Source organism: Hemitrygon akajei, chromosome 12 (genome assembly GCF_048418815.1).
Source record: "Hemitrygon akajei chromosome 12, sHemAka1.3, whole genome shotgun sequence".
NCBI classification, from domain to species: Eukaryota; Metazoa; Chordata; class Chondrichthyes; order Myliobatiformes; family Dasyatidae; genus Hemitrygon; species Hemitrygon akajei.
The window spans coordinates 84,580,991-84,598,111 of record NC_133135.1 but is presented as its reverse complement, the minus strand read 5'-3'; the positions used below and the strand labels follow the sequence as shown (position 1 = coordinate 84,598,111).

At 42.7% G+C, this 17,121-nt stretch overlaps 1 protein-coding gene across 8 annotated transcripts in view; it reads left to right on the top strand.

Moving 5' to 3' along the window:
* The window catches only part of LOC140737271 (BMP/retinoic acid-inducible neural-specific protein 3-like), a 218,345-nt gene extending 203,286 nt beyond the window's left edge, over nucleotides 1-15,059 (top strand). For all 8 annotated transcript variants that reach the window (XM_073063622.1, XM_073063621.1, XM_073063620.1 and 5 more), the window contains one exon: nucleotides 10,301-15,059. In XM_073063622.1, coding sequence (XP_072919723.1) covers nucleotides 10,301-11,414 — 1,114 coding nt within the window. In that variant the 3' untranslated portion in view covers nucleotides 11,415-15,059. The remainder of the gene's footprint in view (nucleotides 1-10,300) is intronic.
* Nucleotides 15,060-17,121: the final 2,062 nt, after the last annotated feature.

Genomic DNA, 17,121 nt, shown 5'->3' with positions numbered 1-17,121 from the left:
GCTACAAATTCATCTACCTTATTCCACATAATTGTTGTAACGTGCCGTCAGGTTTCACTGCTAATATAATGGCCTCTCTGTAATACTTCACTGCTAAGGTAATGGTTTCTCTGTAGCAATGTTTGGGTTATGCCTAGAGATAACGGGGGCTTTGGAATGTATGCTAGCCAATGAGAGGCATGTTTTTATTTCTTACGGGTCTGGGAGCAGGGATTTTACAGTATTTTGTCTGCAAGAGATGAAGAGCGAGGATGCGAGAGGAGAGAGTTTGAAGACCGCTGGACAGAGTGGACTAGGAGCGAGGGTCTGTAGCTCAGTGACACTCAGAGGAGGTCGATGGGGGACGAACAGACGAATCCGTGAACTCCAAAGCGCACATTAGACTTTCATTAAAATGAGCCCTTTTTCTTTTTCTTTTTTTTACTCACCCTATAGTCAGATTAAGATTTATAAAATCAATTATTACGTGCTGGCCAGACCTCAGGGTTACACTGTGCACATTCAGTCCTGTACTTACCCTTTTCAATTTTGTCCACCTTTTACATTGCAACTCAAACATTTCATTCCCAACTTTATCTGAGGTCCGAGCATCCGAATTTATCAGCATCTGCCTCCACAACCTCACCGCTAACTGTTCTGGCATGCTGGTTCCCAACCCCCGCAACTCCAGTTTAAATCCTACTGTGCAGCATTAACAAACCTTCCCCCTCCAGTTTGGGTGCAAACAGTCCCTTCTGTACAGGTCCCACCTTTCCTAGAAGGGAGCCCAGTGCCTAATGATTGAAAATCTTATGTCCTCCTGCCTACACCAACTCATTAGCTATGTATTAACCTGTATAATTTCCTAGTTCTAGCCTCACTAGCATGTGGCATGGGTAGCAATCCTGAGATCACAATCCAGTGGGTCCTGCCCTTTAACTTAGCAACTAACTCCCTGAACTCCCTATGAGAACCTTGTCACTCATCCTACTTATGTCATTGGCACCTACATGGACTACTACTTCTGGTTGCTCATCCTTCACTGAAGAATTCTGAGAACTCGATCCAAGATAACCCGGACCCTGGCACCTGGGAGACAACATACAATCCATGAATCTTGATCTCACCCACAGAACCTCCTGTCCATTCCCCTAACTAAGGAATCCCCTATCACCACACTGTGCCTTTTTCCCCCTCACTTCCCTTCTGAGTCACAGAGACAGACTCAGTACAAAAGACCTGTGACTTTTCTCTGTTAAATCATTCCCCCCCCCCCACCAACCGTATCCAAAGTGATATACCTGTTGTTGATGGGGGGTGGCCACTAGGGTTCGCTGCACTGGCTCCTTAACCCCCTTCCCCTTCCTGTCACCCAGTTTTCTTTGTCCTGCACCTTGGATGTAACTACTTCTCTATATGTTCTATCCATCACCCTCTCAACCTCCCTAACATTCCAGAGTTCATCCAGTTTCAGCTCCAACTCCTTAAAGCAGATTGCTAGAAGCTGCAACTGGACGCACTTCTCACGTGGGCATCAGGGACACTGGAGGTCTCCCTGCCCACCCACATCCTGCAAGAGCAGCATTCCACTATCCTGATGTCGAAAGTTTGCCACAGATGGTGTTAAATCGGAAATCAGCACAAATCAAAGAAAATTTGAGTAGAGAAAGATGCAGGAGTAGGAAAAAGGACAGGATGGTGGGTTTAATTCACCAAAAAGCCAGCACATTCTTCGAGAGCTTAAGCAACTTTCTTTTGTGAAGTATTTTTCTACATCTCTCTTGAATGTTGAAGTCTCAGTTTGTACAGTTTTATTTATCTTTGTAATAATAGCTCATTGCTTCTGACTGCTTAGTCTCTTGCCACCCTGTGGGACAGTGCTCTGACAGGCACACCCCATAATGGCTGTTCTCTGCTACAAGCACTTCTGCATCATATCTGTGTCTCCTTTTAATTACACACTGTACTTCATTTCACAGATGGATTGTATATAACCCTTCAAATTTGTATTATAATTATTGTGATATCTTAATGTTTTAATTTTTTGAATTGTCATTACCATTCTCCCTTGCAATCATTAATGTGATTCTGTACTCTCTGATCCCATTATTCTGATATGAGCACATGATTTGAACTAAACAAAATATAATCAGTGAAGTTATATTGTGTAGCTGCCTCATCTCTTTAATTATTTTAACACGTCCCTATCGTGCTCTTTGCTGGTGAGCTGTGAATGAAATGAAGAGCTTCCTTTTAGTTGAAACTGAGTAAGAGCCATCAAGCCAGGGTTTCCCAACATGCGGTTAACAGTCAGGGTCCATGGCATAAAAAAGATCGGAAACCCCTGCATTAAGCAAGGAGGCTGTCTCCAGCACAAGGCCTTTATCACTGATGACCATGACTATGTCACATTTTTTGGAGCTTATTCACTTGTCTAACCTCAAATCAATAAGTAGGCAGCTGCCACTCTGAAGGACTGAGCTCCCTCCAGCCATTTATCAAACTCAAAGAGAAGTTGTCGGATGTTCTCTCTGCCCCTCCCATCTGGGTTACCACGGTACCTTCAGCACCCTGACAAGGGAATAAGGGGCTGGCCAATGTTCAGTGTTTAAGAGGATAGGAATTTACAGGGATAGAATAAACCCCACATTTCCACCTGCACATCACAACCTTCACTCTCTTGTTTATCACAAATCCATTGAATTCTGCTTTGAAAATATTTAATGTTTCAAAATCTCTACTTACACCACACTTTGAAGAAGAGAGTTCGAAAGACTCATGACGCTCTCAGAAAAACCTTTGCCTTATCTCTATCATAAATGGGAAACACTTTATTTGAGCCCATGACCCTTAATTCTTGCTTCTCGCACAAGAGGAAACATCGCCTTTGGAGCCATCCTGTCAAGACCCCTTAGGACATGAGTTCCCAGCCTTTTCTAAACCATGAACACCTACCATTATCCAAGGGGTCTGTGGACCCCAAGCTGGGAACCCCTGCCTTAGGATCTTCAAGCCTGCTCTCGTGCTGCTAAACTTGAGCTGATGTAAGCCTACCCTGTCCATCTTTCTCGGTAAAACAACACACTGGTTCCAGAATACACAAGAGGATGCAGATTCTGGAATCTGCAGCAACAAGCATTCTGCTGGAGAAACTTTGCAGGTTGAGCAACATCTGTGAGGGGAAGGGAACTGAGCAGAAACATTCTTCAGAATATTTCTCAGTTTGGTTTTTGGTTTATTGCCTCAATCTTTACTGGTCATAATATTTACAGGACCTCCCTACTTTCCACAACTGGATTAAAAAGCACAGTAGATTCAGATCTTGTATCACTAAAGGGAAGGCCGTAGAGGCATTTAGTGATACAGTACAGAATCTGGCTTGTTAGCCCCCCAAATCTGCACTGCCTGGTGTAGACTGATATGCATCACCGTCTGGTATGGAGGGGATTGGAAAAAGCTGCAGACGCTTGGAAGCTCAGCCAGCTCCATCATGGGCACCAGCCTCCCCACCATTAAGCTCATCTTCAAACTACGATGCCTCAACAAGGTGGCATCCTAGGTTAAGGATTCCCACCACCCCGAGTATGTCCTGTTCTCGTTGCTACCATGAGGTAGGAGGTACAAGAACCTGAAGACAAATTTTAGGAGAAGCTTCTTCCCCTCTGCCATCAGGTTGTGAATGGACAATGAACACATGAACATTATCTGAATATTGTTGCTGTCTTTTTGCATTAATTTAATATTTATATATATATATATACTCTATTTCTTATTGTATTGTATAGCATATTTTAATGTATTGCATTGTCCTGCTGCTGCAGAACAACACATTTTTGACATATGTGTTGATAATAAACCTGATTCTGATTCTAATGGTAAACTAATTGCACAGTGGTGTTCTACATTATTAACAATGAGACTCATTTTATCTGCCCACTGCCCCACTTCACTTCTATCAACATTCCACCATAATTTGCATGCACCGTTTGCTGCTGGATTTGTTTCTATACCCATTTACCATGAATGCAGGTTACAAAGTATGCATGGTTTTCAGCTTGACTATCCCTGGTTACCCTTACCCTTAGCTTTCTCCAAATTCTTCCCTATGTCCACCACCAAACCATTAACTACCTGCCAGACTTCTGGAAGAAACTGATGCAAATGCACAAAGCCTAAGCCTGCTGGTTCAGTTCATCTTTTTAGTATGTCTCTGACAACCTGCATTGTCAGAGCACAAATTTATGTACTCGTTTGTCCATGTCTGTGCAACTGTACATCCACGCTTACATGTGTGTTGTTCTATTCCAACTACAAGGAATTATTTTCAGGACAGGGAACAGAGGCAGGGTTTTTCCTTGCTTATGATAACATGAATCCCAAGACTTCTACTACTATCACTGGTTGTCAACACTAAGTGGACCATAGCCAGAAAATCAGCTGTGTCAGATTAAAGATTCTTGTACTGTGCCCTGTTGAATGTCTTGAAAGCAAGTGAACCATGAACTGATACGTAGTAACTCAGCCTCTGTTTTGCCCCAGTCATGTACCTGATGACACCAAAATAGAGAAAAGCAGAACTTATTCTTTTAACCCTGCCTCTACATTCCTAGAACTAACCAGCCTCATCACCTCTTTCAGAGAATTTATTGATTTCATGCCATTTACACAATTTATCAATGGCTTTTTTTCAAACTTTGAACTAGAAAATAGATTGTTACACCAAACTTATTTAATGCACAGCCTCTGCAGCTGTCAAAGGCACTTTTATTTTAGCTTAATATTGTTCAGTCTTGTTCAACAAGCTCTGCATTGCAGTGCTGTCTATATTTGAGAGGAAGTGCATCATAGCACTATGTTATGCTGGGAGATGGATTTGGATACTAAATACTGCTTGGATTTGTATTTGACACTTTGTCCTTATAGACTGGTAGATCCTGTCCATCATCTTACAAGTGCTAACTTAAAAATTGGACCCATTTGCACATGCGTCTTTATCTATAACTTGGTCAAAAGATTAGTTCAGCATAAATAGTGCAGATTGCACTGATGACTACTCCAAGGTGAAATTATAACTATTGGGAAATCAGCATGAATACTTCCAAATGCAGCTCACAAGAGTGTAGCTATTGTTTTCCAGACTGTTCAGAGGTGACGTTAACAGCATTAGGTCTTTCAGCTTTCAAAACCAGAATCAAACATGCAGTCAGATCATACCCTAGTTTTTTTACCCTAGTCTTTAATATCTATGTACATCAAAAAGCTTCCCATCATGGTTTTGGAATTTGTAATGGGTTCCCTACCTCAACAGTTTCTGGCCAGGCCCTCTTTCCAATGTTGCTATCAGGCGGGAGGCACAGGAGGCAGAGGACCCTCACCTCAAGGTGCAACAACAGCTTCTTTCCCACTGCCATCTTTGTTTTGAACTGACCTGAAAAACCATAGCACTACCTTAGATTATTTTATTCTCTCTCTTACTCAATTTTATACTGGTGTCTTTGTTTAGTCTATATGCATGTAAATTTTGTTCATTTTATGTTAATTTATGTTTGTCTTCATCTTGTAATATACTGGACTGCTGCGGCAAAAAGCACATTTTCAAGGCATTTAAACCCTGTGCATGTAAGCCTCTGACAACAATCAACTCTATCATTTATGTATGGCTCTATAAACTGAATAAGTATCTCCAAACTGCTGGATTAGTGTGGTGTCCCAGCAGATTTCAGACCAGTCTCCCTGTAGTGTCTAGATTATGAGAACAGCAAAGGATTGTCTGGGCAGAAGGCTGGTTCAGGAGTCACAGTCAACCTTTCTTTTGGGTGGCAGCTGAGCCACACTGTGGTGCCCTCTTTGGCTGAGCTCAATAATGCTGGCTGGCAGCTCCAGAAACCCAAGTTCAGTTGTAGCCTTGGCTGCTGCCTGCGTGAAGTTTGTACTTTTATTCCATTTTCCATGTGGGTTCCCCCAGATGTTTTAGCTCCTTCGTCACAAAAAGGCTGGTTGGAAGGTTAATGGCTTACTGTAAATGATCCTAGTACCGGTGAACATTGATCACATGAATCAGCAAAGGTTACAGGCTATAAGTGGGGGATTGGGATAGATGGAATTGCTTTGAGAATTGGAAATGTTTTCCAATGGCATAAAGAAATTATGGGAATTATTAGAAACCAAAAGCTCTGCTTAAACTAATGATTAAATTAAGTTTTTCTGAATGGCTGGCATTGCAACTTATTAGTTTCCTCTGTGTGTTTACAGGGGTGGCCTTACCCATCCCTTCTCTTTTCCAATCCCACTGTTCTCTATTGCCAGGCTCTTGCACCTATCTGATTTTCATCTCTCCAGTATCAGCAGTTGGACCTTAACCAGGACTGTAGCCTCTGTGTCGATTCCTTAAACATTTTCCTCTAGAAAACCAATAAAACCAAAGAAACCAGAATCTGAAACAAAAACAGAAACTTTGGAAGAATCCAGCCCATCAAGTTGCATTTGTCCGTAAGACCATATGACATAGGGGCAGAATTCGACCACACAGCCCCTTGAGTCTGCTCTGCCATTCCATCATGGCTGATCCTTTTCCTCTCTCAACCCCATTCCTCTGCCTTCTCCTCATAACCTTTGACACCCTGACTAACCAAGAACCTATCAACCTCTGTTTTAAATATACCCAATGCCTCGGCCTTCATGACTGCTGCGGAAGTGAATTCCACAGAATCAGCAGTCCATGGCTAAAGAAATTCCTTCTCAAATCTGTTCTAAATCAGCATCCCTCTATTCTGAGGCTGTGCTCTCTGGTCCTGCAGACACCTACTATAGGGAACATCCTCTCTGCATACACTCTATCTAGGCCTTTCAATATACAATAGGTTTCAATGAGATCACCCTACATTCTTCTAAACTCCAGCAGGTACAAACACTCATCAACAAACACTTATCCCATGAACAAAGGTGATGAACTGAGAGCTTGGATACATACATGGAATTATGATGTAGTGGTCGTTACGGAGACTTGGCTGGCACCAGGGCAGGAATGGATTCTCAATATTCCTGGATTTCAGTGCTTTAAAAGGGATAGAGAGGGGGGAGAAAAGGAGGAGGGTGGCATTACTGGTTAGAGATACTATTACAGCTGCAGAAAGGGTGGGTAATGTAGCAGGATCCTCTTCTGAGTCAGTATGGGTGGAAGTCAGGAACATTCTATAGGCCCCCTGGTAGCAGCAGAGATACTGAGGAGCAGATTGGGAGGCAGATTTTGGAAAGGTGCAAAAATAACAGGGTTGTTATCATGGGTGACTTTAACTTCCCTAATATTGATTGGCACTTGATTAGTTCCAAGGGTTTAGATGGGGCAGAGTTTGTTAAGTGTGTCCAGGATAGATTCCTGTCACAGTATGTTGACAGGCTGACTAGGGGGAATGCCATACTAGATCTAGTATTGGGTAACGAACCGGGTCAGGTCACAGATTTGTCAGTGGGTGAGGATCTGGGGGACAGTGATCACTGCTCCCTGACCTTTAGCATTATCATGGCAAAGGATAGAATCAGAGAGGACAGGAAAACTTTTAATTGGGGAAGGGCAAATTATGAGGCTATAAGGCTAGAACTTGCGGGTGTGAACTGGGATGATGTTTTTGCAGGGAAATGTACTATGGACATGTGCATGGACATGTTTTAGGATCTCTTGCAGGATGTTAGGGATAACTTTGTCCCAGTGAGGAATATAAAGAATGGTAGGGTGAAGGAACCAAGGGTGACAAGTGAAGTGGAAAATCTAGTCAGGTGGAAGAAGGCAGCATACATGAGGTTTAGGAAGCAAGGATCAGATTGGTCTATTGAGGAATATAGGGTAGCAAGAAAGGAACTTAAGAAGGGGCTGAGAAGAGCAAGAAGGGGGCATGAGAAGGCCTTGGCGAGTAGGGTAAAGGAAAACCCCAAGGCATTCTACAATTATGTGAAGAACAAAAGGATGACAGGAGTGAAGGTAGGATGGATTAGAGATAAAAGTGGGAAGATGTGCCTGGAGGCTGTGGAAGTGAGCGAGGTCCTCAATGAATACTTCTCTTCGGTATTCACCACTGAGAGGGAACTTGATGACGGTGAGGACAATATGAGTGAGGTTGATGTTCTGGAGCATGTTGATATTAAGGGAGAGGAGGTGTTGGAGTTGTTAAAATACATTAGACGGATAAGTCCCCGGGGCCTGACGGAATATTCCCCAGGCTGCTCCACGAGGCGAGGGAAGAGATTGCGGAACCTCTGGCTAGGATTTTTATGTCCTCATTGTCCAAGGGAATGGTACCGGAGGATTGGAGGGAGACGAATATTGTCCCCTTGTACAAAAAAGGTAGTAGGGATAGTCCAGGTAATTATAGATCAGTGAATCTTGTGTCTGTGGTGAGAAAGCTGTTGGAAACGATTCTTAGAGATAGGATCTATGGGCATTTAGAGAATCATGGTCTGATCAGGGACAGTCAGCATGGCTTTGTGAAGGGCAGATCGTGCCTAACAAGCCTGATAGAGTTCTTTGAGGAGGTGACCAGGCAAATAGATGAGAGTAGTGCAGTGGATGTGATCTACATGGATTTTAGTAAGGCATTTGACAAGGTTCCACATGGTAGGCTTATTCAGAAAGTCAGAAGGCATGGGATCCAGGGAAGATTGGCCAGGTGGATTCAGAATTGGCTTGCCTGCAGAAGGCAGAGGGTCGTGGTGGAGGGAGTACATTCAGATTGGAGGGTTGTGACTAGTGGTGTCCCACAAGGATCTGTTCTGGGACCGCTACTTTTCATGATTTTTATTAACGACCTGGATGTGGGGGTAGAAGGGTGGGTTGGCAAGTTTGCAGACGACACAAAGGTTGGTGGTGTTGTAGATAGTGTAGAGGATTGTTGAAGATTGCAGAGAGACATTGATAGGATACAGAAGTGGGCTAAGAAGTGGCAGATGGAGTTCAACCCAGAGAAGCGTGAGGTGGTACATTTTGGAAGGACAAACTCCAAGGCAGAGTACAAAGTAAATGGCAGGATACTTGGTAGTATGGAGGAGCAGAGGGATCTGGGGGTACATGTCCACAGATCCCTGAAAGTTGCCTCACAGGGAGATAGGGTAGTTAAGAAAGCTTATGGGGTGTTAGCTTTCATAAGTAGAGGGATAGAGTTTAAGAGACATGATGTAATGCTGCAGCTCTATAAAACTCTAGTTAGGCCACACTTGGAGTACTGTGTCCAGTTCTGGTCGCCTCACTATAAGAAGGATGCGGAAGCATTGAAAAGGGCACAGAGAAGATCTACCAGGATGCTGCCTGGTTTAGAGAGTAAGGATTATGATCAGAGATTAAGGGAGCTTGGGCTTTACTCTTTGGAGAGGAGGAGGATGAGAGGAGACATGATAGAGGTGTACAAGATATTGAGAGGAATAGACAGAGTGGACAGCCAGCGCCTCTTCCCCAGGGCATCACTGCTCAGTACAAGAGGACATGGCTTTAAGGTAAGGGGAGGGAAGTTCAAGGGGGATATTAGAGGAAGGTTTTTCAGAGAGTGGTTGGTGCGTGGAATGCACTGCCTGAGTCAGTGATGTAGGTAGACACACTAGTGAAGTTTAAGAGACTACTAGACAGGTATATGGAGGAATTTAAGGTGGGGGTTTATACAGGAGGCAGGGTTTGAGGGTCGGCACAACATTGTGGGCCGAAGGGCCTGTAATGTGCTGTACTATTCTATTGTCTATGTTCTATGTTAAACACTCCTCATATGTTAACCCTTTTATCTGCAGAATCATTCTTGTAAATCTCCTCTGGACCCTCTCCAATACTGGCACATTGTTCCTTAGATAAGGGGCCCGAAACTCCTTACACTACTCCATGCAGTCTGACCAATGCCTTACAAAGCCTCAGCATTATATCTCTGCTTTTGTATTCATATCATTTCAAAAATGAATGCCAACTTTGTATTTGTCTTCCTTACTGCTGACTCAACCGCAAGTTAATCTTTAGGGGATACTGCACAAAGACTTCCAACTGCTCTGGTTTCCTCCCAAACTCCAAAGACGTATCAGTTACTAGGTTAATTGGTCATTGTAAATTATTAGATGATTAGTCTATGGCTAAATCAAGGATTACTGGTGGCGGGGCTCGTAGACTGGAAGAGCCTATTCCATGACGTATCTCTAAATAAAATAAAAAGAAAAACATTAATACTTTTATTTAATGATGTCCCTTACAAGTTGGATTATTTTTGGGTGTAAAGGAGCTTTGCCAATGCAAGTTGCTGTTTGAATGGTGTGCACTTTTAGCTTATCATGGTACTTGGTTTGTGTTTCCTCTCCACAGGGCCATGACCTATTGGCTTAATCGCGTCCAGTCCTTCTTGTACTGCACAGACAACAGCCTGGCCGGGATCTTCTCAGAGGAGAGCCGGAGCTGCACCTGCCCCTACGACCAGCTGAGCTGCCAGAAGCCCATCCCGTGTGTGGTGGGTGAGGGGACATCCTGTGTGGTGTGTGCTGCTGATAATCGCACCCGCTGTGGCGGCTGCAACGAAGGCTACATGCTGGCCCAGGGGGCCTGCCGGCCGGAAGTGGCTGACTCCACTGAGCAGTACATCGGCTTTGAGACCGAGCAGGACCTGCGGGACATGGAGATTAGGTACCTGCTGCAGAAGCGAGATAGCAAGATCATTGTGCCGGCCATCTTCATCAGCAATGACATGCGCCTCAACAGCTGGTTCGATCCCTCCTGGAGAAAGCGTATGCTCCTAACACTGAAGAGCAACAAGTACAAGACCAATTTTGTCCATATGATCTTGGGCATGACCATACAAATCTGTTTGACTAAAAATAGTACATTGGAACCAGTGCTGGCTATCTATGTGAATCCCTTTGGAGGTAGTCACTCAGAGAGCTGGTTCATGCCCGTCAATGAAGACAACTACCCAGACTGGGAGCGGACTAAGGTGGATGTGCCTCTTCAGTGTTACAACTGGACTCTGATACTGGGCAACAAGTGGAAGACCTTCTTTGAAACAGTCCACATCTACTTGAGGAGCCGCATCAAGTCCAGCGGCAACGAGAGCCTGTTCTATGAGCCGCTAGAGTTCATCGACCCTTCCAGGAATCTGGGCTACATGAAGATCAGCCACGCCCAGGTGTTCGGTTACAGCATGCACTTCGACCCTGATGCCATTCGGGACTTGATCCTGCAGCTGGATTACCCGTACACCCAGGGCTCGCAGGACTCCGCCCTGCTTCAGCTGCTGGAGATACGAGACCGAGTGAACCGTCTGTCCCCCTACAGCCACCAGCGGCTGGACCTCTTCACCTGCCTGCTCCGCCATCGGTTGAAGCTGACCACCAGTGAGGTGGTCAGAATTCAAGCCTCCCTCCAGGCATTCAATGCCAAACTCGTCAACCCCGTCGAAAATGAAACCACCAAATTATGCAGTTAATCGCCAGCACCCCTTAGTACCAGGGATGAAATTGGTAATTCTTTCCTTGATGTTTTTTTGTGTACAACTTATTTGATTCAACCATGGATTTTCCCATGCAACAAGCACCAGTCCTTATTCTCTAAGTTAGTTGGTGAAGCACCAAATCACAGGAGCAAACCAATGACCTGAAGCCCTTTGATTATCCAGCCTCTTCAGCGTGCACCTCATTATCCAACAAATATACCTGTTCTACCTTGTTCCCAGGACTCTGGTAAAGCAAGCAGAATTATTGTGCCGTGCTCCCTCCCAGACGGGAACTATTAACACTGAACGGTAGCGGGGGTGAGGAGTAGCGCGTTGCACCCATTATATTTTTTAACAATGTGGTGGTTAAAAAAAGATGACACCGTCTGTGGTGACATTCTTGACCCATGTTCCTGTAGCAAACACCAGCGCAGAAACAAATTGTTATGAGTTGATGCATTTTTTTTGGTTGTATAATTATTTTAATAATAATCAGTGTTGAAGGACTAATGTTTTTCAATGGTATTGTTTTTACTGTACATGAAAGCCTTGCGTGCTGTGGTTGCTCAGTAATGTTTCCTTTTTCTAGGTGAGCCCAGTCGTGGTGCAAAGTGATCTAGAGTCGAACACAAAGGCGCCTATTTTGTCCTTTTATTTGGGCAGGGTGAGGGTGGAGGGGACGGGAAGGGTAGAGTGCAGGGGGGGCGGGGAAGGTGTCCTGATGTGCGTTGACTGGCTCAGGCCATTTGTCTAGAGGGCTGTAGACAATTTTGGAGAAACTCCACACAGTAACCATTCCCTACTCTGCTAATGTTCCCCTCAGGTTGTGCTAAGTAGAGCAGAATAACAGAAAGTGAGATTGGTAGAATAATATCAGGTAAAATGTGCAGAAGTGTGGCACCTTTCGGAACTGGTGGAATGCAAATAACTTGTTTTGAGAGCAGGGAGAGTAGGAGGTAGCATGCTGTCATAGTTTACAAGCAGCTCAGAGGGAAGTCAAGTGGTCCATTGAGTGTGAGCTCACTCATTGAAAGAACCAGTTAGTCCGTGTTCTTTCTTGAGCACTGACTTGAAAACTTGCATACTTTTACCCAATTCCCTTTTCATAACAGCACACAGCATTATTGAAAGTATTTCTCACTAAACAGAGTTTCTTTGCTAGATTTGTTGGATAATTCTTTTACATTGTTAAACTCCAGTTATTGAAAGGTTTAGCAGGTATAGGAATTGTTATGATGACCTTGTCTACTTCTTTGGTGGACTTGAGGCTTTTCAGGATAGTTGGAATGTTAACCTGTCCATTCTGGTGCAATATGATGCTCTACTGTGCTGCCTTCGATATAAGATTTCACTTTTTACCTTAAAAGGAGCAGGTCTTGTGCAGTCAGTTTCCTAGTTTATGCTGCCTTTCCTGCTACTGGGGAGTGAAGCCCTCCTTTGGTCAGGATCAACCACGGATGTTACATCGCAGCTGTCTATGTGATAAGCAAGCCAGTACACAAGCAAGGGCAGTACAATATGGACAGCAAGCTTACTGGAGAATAATCTGACAAAATACATCTGAATTAAAGTCTGTATTAAGAAACTTTTTTTGTGTGCTGTTATGTTGTGTTTTCCCATTTCAAAGAGGAATTGTTACTTTTTGGTGAAACAGAAAATGTGATCTGTATTTTGTTTATGCTGTTGTGGGACACTGTGGATTGCTGCCGATTCAGTCTCAGTCAAATTTCCCTGCAGATGAATGACATTTCCTGCCTCTTGAACTGGAAGGTGTGTGACAACACAAGTGGAAGTTGATCAAAAGCAGCGGCAGCAGAATAACACAACAGAAGAACTGAAGAACAGAAGGTGGAATTATTATATCGCAGTGCTGAAAGGTTCAATTCTGGCCCAATTCCTGCAAAAATTGTTGGTGGATTGGTTGGCAAATCCAAACTTTACAAATGCAATGTCTATTCAATGAATGGGAAAAAAATGGTCTCACAGACAAAAATGGGTTTCTTCTGGTCTTTCTTCAAAGCTGTAGTCTTTCTCATTCCTGGCAAAATAAAGTTTCCCTAAATTTAATTAAACATAGACAGTGCCCCTTTACTCTGAGTTGCTTTTTATTTGGTCTCAGTAGAATGGCCACAAGAGACTATGGTCAGAATTGTACAGTTGAAGTCAGAAGTTTACATACACCTTAGCCAAATATATTTAGACTCAGTTTTTCACAATTCCTGACATTTAATCCTAGAAAATATTCCCTGACTTAAGTCAGTTAGGATCACTATTTTAAGAAAGTGAAATGTCAGAATAATAATAGAGATTATTTAGCTGTTATTTCTTTTATCATATTCTCAGTGGGTTAGAAGTTTACATACACTTTGTTAGTATTTGGTAACATTGCCTTTAAATTGTTTAACTTGGGTCTAACGTTTTGGGTAGCCTTCCACAAGCTTCTCACAATAAGTTGCTGGAATTTTGTTCCATTCCTCCAGACAGAACTGGTGTAACTGAGTCAGGTTTGTAGGCCTCCTTGCTCGCACACGCTTTTTCAGGTCTGCCCACAAATTTTCTATCGGATTGAGGTCAGGGCTTTGTGATAGCCACTCCAATACCTCAACTTTGTTGTCCTTAAGCAATTTTGCCACAACTTCCTTGCTGAGTAGCCTTTCAGGTTATGTCGATATAGGACTCATTTTACTGTGGATATAGATAATTGTCTACCTGTTTCCTCCAGCATCTTCACAAGGTCCTTTGCTGTTGTTCTGGGATTGATTTGCACTTGTTGTGCCAAAGTACGTTCATCTCTAGGAGACAGAATGCATCTCCTTCCTGAGCGGTATGACAGCTGCGTGGTCCCATAGTGTTTATACTTGCATACTATTGTTTGTATAGATGAATGTGGTATCTTCAGGCATTTAGAAATTGCTCCCAAGGGTAACCAGGCTTGTGGATGTCCACAATTTTTTTTCCGAGGTGGCTGATTTCTTTTGATTATGTTTGTAAACTTCTGACCCACTGGAATTGTGATATAGTCAATTAAAAGTGAAATAATCTGTCTGTAAACAATTGTTGGAAAAATTACTGGTGTCATGCACAAAGTAGATGTCCACAACATCTTGCTAAAACTATAGTCTGCTAATATGAAATCTGTGGAATGGTTAAACAATGAGTTTTAATGACTTCAACCTAAGTGTATGTAAACTTCTGACTTCAACTGTACATGTGGTAATGAGGGAAATGGCTTGCTCCTCGGATGTTCTGTGTAAATTAGTTGATGGTGATGTGCAATGCTGTCACTGCATTCTGCAGTGTGCACTCTATCTGGTATCAGGGCCTTAAATCTCCAAAACACTCCTTTGAAAGAAAGAAATTGCAGACTTGAAATATTGAAATCTCATTAAAAAGTAAAGTCACTTTCACATGGGGCAAAATATTATTTGTATCTTTAAGGGTAGGAGCATTCTCGATTGTTGAATGGCTGTTAAAAGGTGCAGTGCGCTGTCATTTTGTATATTTCTAATGACTGATTCTGGCTCCGTTGTTAATTGAGTGTACAGAACTCATCTGTATTTGTTTTATTGCTGGTATTATCTAGGATTTGGGCATTTAATTTTTGGTTATTAAATCTGGATGAAAAGTCCACATTTGGAACCCTGGGGATTGCTTTGTGTGTTTGTTTCCTTGTGTCCTATGTTAACATTGAGCCCTGCAGAGAGGAAGTGTTACTGAATATCATACTACATACATGCGCTTCAGTGCACTATATCCAAATTTTACAATGTGTACTTTGCTAGAATGTTCGATATTTGGTGTTTTAACAGCCAAAAGGATAACAGCAGAGAGGGAACTTGCTGAGCCTTGGGATTCTAAAACTACAGCATTTATTCCATTCCTGTTCTTTGCATGATAGCCTCGTACTCCCTTAATTCAACCATTTATTGATAATATTCCTTGTGAAATATCCATGCCTGGAGATCTATCCCTGATCTACAGCCATGCATTCTATTTTGTTTCAAAAATTAGGCTCCTTTAAGTCAATGAGACAAAGTGAAATATCTATTGATTTTTAGATTGAAAGTGAAACAGTGCAACTGGGAATTAAATCGTAGTCACTAATCACCTTTGTCTCACGGGTGGCAGAGTAGCACCTCACAGAACCAGCTTTCTAATCTCTGGCCTTCTCCCACTTGTGTCTCTCCACTAAAGTCATGGATTTTCCCATTGACAGGCATAATAAAAGTTAGTTTACTCAGTGAATGGAGAATAAGATTGACAGTCACAGCTCCTTGGGTTGCAAGAAGATACTCCTGTTGCAGCTGCTATTCTTTGAGTCAATTGGTACCACATGCTTAGTTTGTCAACATTTTGCCTATATGTTGTGAAGTACTGTAGGCAGCACTGAGCACTCAGGGTACAGCCTAAACTACACACATGTATACAATTACTCCTTTAGTCTCTCAATCTGACCAAGTATAACCCAGAATGATTTCAGTAAATGACAAATTTTTTATCTGCCAGTACTTTCACTTTTGAAGACTTCTAAATTTGAGCCCCTGATCCTTTCTAATGATTCCCAGCCTGCGGTCTCTTTGCAGTAACACATTTATCCACATTAAATTGCAACTACAATCTCTCCAGATATTACACTAACCTATCAATGTCACAATGAAGTCCCTTGATAATTTTTCATTGTCCAATTTTTTGTACTACCGATAATTTTGAGACCTTATTCCCTGTAAGTGGTGCTAGGTATGATGCAAATGGACCACAGCCTCTGAGTTAGGAAGTTTAGTGTTCTCTAAAGCACTAAATTCTCTACATTACCAATTGTGAACAGAAATGGCAGAAAGCATAAAATTTCCCAGTGAGAAATCAAGCAGGCTTATCCTATGTAACAAATGCCCTCTAATCTTATTTAACCAATGCTCTCTAACTTTATCCTTTTGTGTATTTTATATGTTTTATTACAAGTAACATAGAAGTAACTTACTAGAAATTATTCACTCTTGGTGTGTTAAACCATTGTTAAATTTTGCATTAACTCCATGTTGGGGCTTCTATAAAAAATGATAAAAGAGACAGTTGAGACTGCAAAGGAGGTTTACACGTAGAAACATTGCAATGAACTAGGACTTATGCTGTTGCTAATAGGAAAGTACTTAAATAAACTGGGTTCCAACATTTGTGGTGCACCTGTCACACAAAGGATGTGGATATACATTGCAGCAGCCAGCTGTATGCACTTCAGCTGACAGAGGAAATCAACCTTAAGTTTGTTGAATGAAACATGGACATTCTCCTTGGCGTGATAAATGTCAGGTAGAAGATCCAGAGAGTCAAGAGTTTAGAAGATTCACCACAGGAATTGCTTGTCAGGAAGTGACTCCTGGTGTGAGTGTCTGCACTCAACTGAGCAAAGCACAAACTAAACTCCATATCCTCATAAAAGAAAATGTCAGTGTGAGCTGCAAACTATTGAACACATTTAAAGTGGTCTGTTTTAGCAATTCATCTACAAATGTCATAGTTCCTTATCGGGGTACAGCAGGGAACAAGCTTTTACACACCATCAATCATCCATTTACACTAATCCCACATTTATTCTCCCCTGGATTTCATCAGTTCCCCACAGAACCCACCCTGCGTCTATTAACCGACCAATCCACACATCTTTACGATGTGGGAGGGAAGCTGAGCATCCCCAGGAACCCTG